The following is an 8,088-nucleotide window of genomic DNA, read 5'->3' on the forward strand; positions in this document are numbered from 1 at the left end:
TTTGAATTAAGTAAGGCTCTGAAGATTGAAATTCACCCCTAGTCTAATTGGAAAGATATTATGGAAGGTTAAGTTCTTTTTCAATTTGAGTTTTGAAATTTATGAAAGTTTCTAATGCCTCATATTTAGCTTTGAGAAGGAACACCCAAGTGTACCTAGAAAAGGCATCAACAAAGTGAATATAATACCTATATCCACAAGAGGACAACATTGGGGAAGGACCCCAAATATCTATGTGCCCAAATTGAAGTGGTTGAGTGAATATAGTTTAAAAATTAGGAAAAGGGAACTTGTGTATTTTGCCTTTACAACATGCATCACAAAAATCAGTGACACTTTTATTTCTTTGAGGTATTACATTTGACCATTATGACAATTACGACTTTAGCAGAAGGATGTTCAAGCTTTTTGTGCCACAAAGAAAAGAAATTACATTGAGAATGAGAAGTGGATGGAACATTTGTATTGGCAATAGTGTACACTTTATTAGAATTGAAAGAGGAAACAAAGTTGGACTTTTTGAGTTGAGTGAGATCTATGAAATAGAGACATTGTTGGACTTTTTGAGTTGAGTGAGATCTATGAAATAGAGACATTGTTTAAGATGACCTTCAACAAATGTCTCCTTCGAAACCTACTATTTGATGAAACAATGCTTAGGATAAAACACAAAAAAAGCATTGTTGTTAGCAGCAAATTGACATACGAAATTAGATTTTTGTGAAATGAAGCATATGTAGCATTCAATTAAGAAACAAAGGTTTGATTGAGTTTGAAATGTGAAAGAGTGTATTACCTGTGTTTTGAATGGGGAAGCCATCACCATCACCCATGTGCACCGATTCTTGACCAAAGTATGGTTGTTTTAGGGAGAAATTGGCAGAATTAGGGGTGCAATGAGAGGTTGCTCTTGAGTCTGGGTACTAGGCTTCATCTGTGACTTTGTCTGCAGTGGCCACATTGATTGATTTCTTGTTTACATTTGCAGCACCTACTCTAGGAAAATCAAAATGAATCGTTGATAACAAAAAGCAGCAAGGTGACAAGTTCTTGAACATAGTTGACAAACTAGATTTGATCTGATAGGCATGTTTGAAGAAGCAACTTGAGGAGGAAGGGAAGATCCACAGACTTGACCAGAATTATTACTTTGAAAAGAAGAGTTAGACTACTGACCTCGAGGAGACAGCATAAGGATTCCACAATCCATGACCTTGATTAGGAATGTTGTTGTCTGCATTATGAGAAAATTGTGGAGCACATTGTGGTTTTGGTATAAAACCACATTTAGTAGCCAAATTAACTGAATCAAGATCCTTGTATGACTTTCCATTTGATGTTCTTGAGACAATAACAACGTCTCTATCTCAGCAATCAAATATTGATCATTTCTAGAATTGACAGAGATAATAAATGTATCATAGATTAAAGGCAATCCTTTGAAGATTTCAGCTACATGTTCTTTGATAGAAACTCTATGACCAAAAGACCCAAGTTTGTCAACAAGAGTTTTAATTTGAAGAAGATATTCATTAACTGATAAATGACCTTTCTTATAATTTTGCAACTGAGTAGTATAGAAATCAATTTTTGCAGAAGTTTGAGTTACAAAATATACCTCCAACATCTTCCATACTTGAGCAGAGGTTTCAGCTCCAACATTCGAGTGAGAGTAACATCTGACATAGATGAAAGTAGCTATGAATAAAGGAGCTAGTCCTGGACCTCCCAGTCAGTGAAGCGAGGATTGACTCGACACCGTACTTAATCTTCTTTAGTGAGATTTCTTTCGTGGTAATTGTAAGGAATCAGAGATGAAATCTTCCAGACGATGACCTCGAATAGCAGACAAGATTTTAGGACGTCAAAGTAGAAAGTTATTGTCATCGAGTTTCACAGAGACTTTGTGAGCAAAAACAAATGGATTGAATGCTTGAGTAGGTTGAGCAGTCATCGATGCAACGAAGAAGCAAAGAACAAACAAAGAGGAAAAGTTGCAAAACACAATCACAGATGGTAAAATGGCAGAAGCAAAAAAGTTGCTCGTGATACCATGTTGAATATAAAAATAGAGGATGAAAGAGAAGAAATGATTGAAATGAATCTCATTATATTGATATGAATAAACAGTAGTTCTAAAAATACAAGATACAACACAAACTTTAACTAACCTATAACAATAATTAGTTAAATGTGACAGTTGGACAACATAAATCCTAACTAACACTAACCATAAACTAACTACTTGACAACCCATACATCCATAGAGAGAAAGTAACCAAAGAAGAAAAAGAAAAAAAGAGAGGTAAAAATAGAGAGAAAATGAAAAAGGAATAAAAAGTGAAAATAAAAAAGATTAAGTCAAATCCAAAAGTGCGAGAGAATATAGGTCTGATTGATATTGAAAGAGAGTAACCACAAAATAGAGGATGAAAAATGAAAGTCACTCACACTTATTATATACTATCAGACTATCATTTTAGATCTTTAAATTCTTAATTATTACATACATATGTAGAGAGTGAATCGAAATACCCAAGCTCATATTACTTAAGATTGAATTGGATACCTTAAAATAGATGGTAAGTTGGAGAAAAATTGGATTACCAAATAGGGTCCAACTAAACAAACAACTACCAAGTTTAGCTTGGGTATTTCAAAATCTATGAGAAAAACTCCAACCAAACAAACACTAGTTTCTTTTCTTTTCTCAACGATGTCTTAGAAAAAGAAACTAAAACAAAGAATAATATTATGATATGCAACAAAATTATAACACATACCAGGCAGCATGGTATCTATTACCATTTTATGTGACAAACAGCGACTGATATAATTTAATATCAGATTGTACATAATTGATTTTAAATTGCACCAATTTACATCACGTAGTGTTGAACTGTGCCATAACAATGCTCCAGACATAATAACACAAGATCAATTACATTATTAGCTTCAGAAATTATACAAAGCTTTGGCAATTAAAATCATTGGATTACTTGAGTTTGTAAAGATATGTATCAAGGAAGAAATGGATTGTGAGAGGGGTAGGATTGTTTTTGCTTTGTGTAAGCCCTGGTAAACAAACATTGCAATACAATGCAATGGGGGAATTGACAGTTAGTAAGAAACAAAAAGAAAATAACAAGACAAACAGTATGGTACTATGGTCACTCCACTCACCTGCTGCCAATGAAGCCTCCTAGTGCAAGTGTTCCCAGTACAAGAAATAGGAATGGGAATTGAACTAATAAAGCATGATGTCTCCCTTGTGTCCCCCTTGGAATCGGAACCCCCCTATCATATCTTTTTCTTCCTCTTCCACCTACAAACTCCGATCAACACAAACTAGTACATGTTACATTTATGTACCAATACAAAAACCACAAACATAATAATATTAAATTTATATGCTGTAAAAATATTTTACAAAACTTTAGAACCTAGAAAACTCAAGACAACCTGTAATGACCATAGTTCATATAAGCTCCCCCTCATCAATGATCAAACCCTTTCACTAAGAAAACTAATCAGAACAGAATATCAATGGAAATCCTCGATTCAAGAACTTTTCCAACCTAGCTAGTAACAACACAACCCAACTATATACATAGTTCATACAGCTTAGTTGAACACAGATTCTGAACCCAACTTTTTTTTTTTGCTTAAAAAACAAATAATTTCTCTCTTCCACATAAAAATATCATACTATGTAGCTTGTCTAGTAAAATTATTATGTGTCTGACCTCAAAAAGAATTATATTAAGATTATAAATAAATTTATATATACATAATAACTACCATCAACTGACAAACTAAAGCAGTTGTAATCTCCAAAAATACAATATTATATACATATATGCGTGTGTGTATGTATGTATACCTGGTGAGGGTGAGAGCAAGAAAGAGTAAGCCTCTGAAATCTAGATGAAGCAGAATCAATGAAATTAAAGATTGATAATATGTAATAATTGTGAACAGAGAAGAAGAAAGAGAAAAAGGGTTTTGTATTTTGTACCGATTTGAAGTTAGACTCAGCAAGAGGCTTGAGATGAGGTGGGAAAAGGTCAGGATGAGACTCCCATACCTTTCTTCTGTAAGCTGCTTTGAGCTGAGAATGATTGGGTTCACAATTGGGAGACAATCCCAGTAAAATTCGAGCCCTTTCCCCCTTCTCCTCCATTGATTTTCATCTTTATATTTTCTCTATTTATAACTACTCTCTCTCTCTCTCTCTCTCTCTCCATGTCTCTTCCTTCCTACCAAACTTTTAATACCCTTTTCTTTTTTCAAAAATGTTCCCGTGGTTCAATACCAACCTTATATATTTCGATTTAATTTTTTTTGTTAATTTTGTAAGATCTTATTAAGTACTTTCATTAAAAAAAAAAATCTACTTAAAGTAAAACATAACAATTAATTTGATTATAATTAATTTATTTAAAATTTTCTAATTACTCTAAAATAAAATTTGAAATATCCACACAATAGTCTATCTATCTATATATTTAATTATTTGTATATCTTTACATATTAAAAGTGCTAATATACTTTAAAAATAAAAGAATATTCTGTTAACTTTAACGGAGAATAACCAAATTACATTTTTAAAATTAACACTGTGATCGATTTTTCTCTATCATTCTTCTCTAAATTTGTTATCGATTCCAATCTCAGAAGCCCTATCAAAAGGTGCGATTCCAGCTACTGCAACAATATGTGCGACTGAACGAGCGGAGGTCTATCAAATCAGAAGAAGAAGAAGAAAAGAAGCCCAATTCATTTTCATCGCATGCCCAACTCTTTAAATCCCCAAACGCTACACTGTATATCGCATGCCCAACTATTCCCAATTTATTTTCATCTATCCCCAATTTATTTTCATCGTTTCCGTTACAGATCTTGAACGTGTTCGGAGAAGAAGAGGACGAACGAGCAAGAAGAGGCCTGTACCGAGGAGAGATCGTCAACGGGGGATGCCGGAGGAAGAGCACCGTCAGCTCATACGCCAACTCTTTAAATCCCCGAACACTGTGAAATCCTTTCAATTATCGCTTGCGATTACATTACCAGTATTCTATTTTGTGAAGCATGAATTTTAGATCTTGGATTGCCGGAGGGATTCCGGGTCTGGTTCCAGTTCTGGTGAGGCCTTTTCTATTGTTAAGTGGCTATTGGCTATTGTTTCATGCATGAATTTTAAATTCAAAATGGTCAATTTGGTAATGGTATAGATAGATAGATATATATTCATTTTAAGCTTGTATATTGCTGGTGGATTTCTTCACAGGTGTGGGAGCTGTTTCGATTTGGAGTGTGGCAGTGGGAGTTGCATGCATACATTTTGCTGGTGGGTTTGCACTCAGGCCTTATACCATTCCTTATGTAAGTTTCTTCTTGCATTTCAATGCAATTATAATTTTCTATTTGAATACTGGCATAATAATCCCCGGGCAATTTTATAAAAGCTGTCAATTTTATATTTCGACGCCATTAAATTTGGCTAAAAGAGAATATATATTTGCATATATATTTTATGAACTAAAAAAACGAAAAAACTTAATTAGTAGCTAAAGTTGTTAACTACTCTTTAATCAGAAAAAAAAAAGTTGTTAACTACTCATAATTTTAGTGATATTTTTTCTTCGCAAAAAAAATTTAATTTTTGTGATTTAATTAGATAGATTTTTCTGTTTTTTTGTTTTTGTTTAAATATGAATTTCATAGCCCAATTTATAACCATTGCAGACACCAAAATTTCATGTTTATTGCAGAAAAAAGGAGAAAAACAAAGAATTTCCACTCTTATAAAGTAATCAAAGGCTTTACAATCTATGTTACCTACTATACATTTCTCACATCATGATTTTTATTTGACCATTTTCTATTTAGGAACTATCTTTATTTGTTCCTACTATATATTGGAAGCTTTACGAATTTGAAGAGCACTATAGGTTCTATTTTTATCTGAGAATTGTTGGTTGTTTGGCTTATTTTCTCAGAAAATTTGGATGTTTCCTTACACTGTTTCGTCAGATATTTTTATTTTAGAGAAACTGGTGAAAGAGCAAGCTTCCGTGAAGACAGATCTAGACATGGCGGTACCTCTCTTTGTTGCTCCCTGTGTCTGTCGGTGCTTTCGTTTAATTTGTTCGATCAAGCTCGCACACAAGAATTTTTTACCAATATATGATCGTTAAGGTTTGGTATTCTTCCTTTCTTCTATGGGAGGCTGAAGATGTAGTGATATAGATATTACTGATGGTGATTTAATCAACTATTTAAATGCAAAACATTAGAAGAAACGTTATAGAATGCGTTTAATGAAAATGCTAAACTCAAGGTGAAACAGAAAGAGGATGAGAAGCTGTGGAATGGCTTAGAATCTAAATTTCTTACGAAAACACTGCGATCAACTCACTGAAACTTTAAAGCAATTAGCCAGTCAAGTTCATGATGGTACATACATTATGGATATATATACAATATATTTGGAGCTCTATTTTTCTGTTCTGTTTTTATTACGAGTTTAATGTTATTGAAAGGAAAAGAATGCTAATTGTAGTTTCCTTCTTTTAATAGCTGAGAAAGATAAGGAGTTATTTGAAGGCAAACTGTCTGCAAATGCAAATGTTCTTGATGATTTGAATCAGCAAATGAATTAATTTGTTGCAAAATCATCCAATATAGGTTATGATACCACTGATTTTGTAAATTATTGGACGAATTTTTAATTTTCTCTTAATTATTGCTACTATATATTTGTGTTTGTTGGGGGAATAACTTCCATGGTTGTTTTTATCCTGTTTCATGATTGGATTAGATGTAATTAGAATATTTATGATCAACTTTCTTCTGCTATATATCTTTGCCAAAGTATCATTTTTTTTCTTTTTAGTTTTTGCTTGCTTTAGATGGAAACTAGGAAGGTGAAAGTTTCTTTTAATTTTTGATTACTTATTTCTGTATAACCCACTAATTAATATTGTTTGTATTATAGAGGGAGTAAGAGAAGAATCACATCTTTTAGTTTTATAAGATTTGTTTTTGTATTAGTCACAATGGTATTTTTTTGATATAGATTCTTGGATAAGAGTCATTAGACATAATTTTTTGAGTATTTCATTTCAGATTGAAGAAAGTAGACTACATCAATGATGACTCTGTTTGCTTAAAAGAAACAGTGTGTTGAAGCATAATATTGGAACTTGAAAAGCTTGTCCCTTCAATCTAGGTATTATATTGCTCTAACTATAAACATTTTTACTCTATATTTGTGCTTAGGGCTGTGAACGTTTGGCTTACTATGTGATTTCGACTAATCTTGTAACTTATCTTATGAAAAAGCTGCACGAAAGAAATGTCTCGGCAGCAAGAAATGGTACCACTTGGGGAGGAACTTGCTACCTTGCACCTCTTACCAGAGCCATCATATGGCAAATGCTTATGGGGGAAAATATTGGACTATTGGTATTTTATCCACAATTTACTTTATTCAACTTTTTTTCAATCTAAAACCCATGTACCTGTATGCTTTGAGGACACTTATATGACATGCTGTCATTTTCATTCATTCCAACATTGAATATAATAAATTCTCAAACTTATTTTATGATTATGATTCATTATAATAAATTCTCAAATTAACAATCATCAATATAAATATTCAAGTATCAATATAAATATTCAAGTATGAATAAATAAGAACAATTTAAAATCAGAACAAATAAATATTCAAGTATTTCAATAAATTCATAAACAAATAAATTAGAACAATTCAAAATCTCAAATCAAGAAAATTAAAAGTTTAGATTTATAATCTTTACAAATATGAAAAACTTAAATAGATCTATCTACCATTGTTGTTGTCGTTGCTTAATTACTGAATTCTTAAAATATATATTAAAATTGTTAATTCCATTTTTGGCATATTTAATTGACAAAAATATTTTATTATTCTTTGTATATTTCGGCTGGCAAATAATGATATGGTTTCCCTATTTGTGTATATCTAAACTTGGAAGGAAAGTTGACTAGCTTTCCTATTTATGGAAATTGAGGTAAATATGGTAAGTTTTGATTACACAT

At 32.1% G+C, this 8,088-nt stretch overlaps 2 protein-coding genes and 1 long non-coding RNA gene across 5 annotated transcripts; 2 read left to right on the forward strand and 1 right to left on the reverse strand.

Annotated features, from left to right (window-relative positions):
- Positions 1 to 784: 784 nt before the first annotated feature.
- LOC133031783 (uncharacterized) lies at positions 785 to 4,275 on the reverse strand. Of its 3 annotated transcripts, XR_009684854.1 has the most exons (5): positions 4,019 to 4,275; positions 3,884 to 3,923; positions 3,184 to 3,325; positions 1,619 to 1,836; positions 785 to 1,303 (listed from the first exon to the last, which is right to left on the reverse strand). XR_009684854.1 is itself a non-coding variant. In XM_061105453.1 (4 exons), exons 1-4 carry the CDS (start codon positions 4,181 to 4,183, stop codon positions 1,809 to 1,811), a joined length of 375 nt encoding a protein of 124 aa, XP_060961436.1. In that variant the 5' UTR covers positions 4,184 to 4,275; the 3' UTR covers positions 785 to 1,808. The 3 variants fall into 3 exon arrangements, 2 of the variants coding, with proteins under 2 accessions (XP_060961436.1, XP_060961434.1); XM_061105453.1 differs by having other exon boundaries at positions 785 to 1,836; XM_061105451.1 differs by lacking the exons at positions 785 to 1,303; positions 1,619 to 1,836 and adding an exon at positions 2,094 to 3,075 and having other exon boundaries at positions 4,019 to 4,267.
- Positions 4,276 to 5,060: 785 nt separating this feature from the next.
- LOC133032784 (uncharacterized) lies at positions 5,061 to 6,202 on the forward strand. Its single transcript, XM_061107228.1, has 3 exons — positions 5,061 to 5,145; positions 5,291 to 5,385; positions 6,037 to 6,202. Exons 1-3 carry the CDS (start codon positions 5,092 to 5,094, stop codon positions 6,191 to 6,193), a joined length of 306 nt encoding a protein of 101 aa, XP_060963211.1. The 5' UTR covers positions 5,061 to 5,091; the 3' UTR covers positions 6,194 to 6,202.
- Positions 6,203 to 6,302: 100 nt separating this feature from the next.
- Positions 6,303 to 7,456, forward strand: LOC133032732 (uncharacterized). Its single transcript, XR_009685304.1, has 3 exons — positions 6,303 to 6,459; positions 7,132 to 7,234; positions 7,348 to 7,456. It is a non-coding gene; the product is annotated as an uncharacterized LOC133032732 (long non-coding RNA).
- The last annotated feature ends 632 nt before the right edge of the window (positions 7,457 to 8,088 follow it).

Source organism: Cannabis sativa, chromosome X (genome assembly GCF_029168945.1).
Source record: "Cannabis sativa cultivar Pink pepper isolate KNU-18-1 chromosome X, ASM2916894v1, whole genome shotgun sequence".
NCBI classification, from domain to species: Eukaryota; Viridiplantae; Streptophyta; class Magnoliopsida; order Rosales; family Cannabaceae; genus Cannabis; species Cannabis sativa.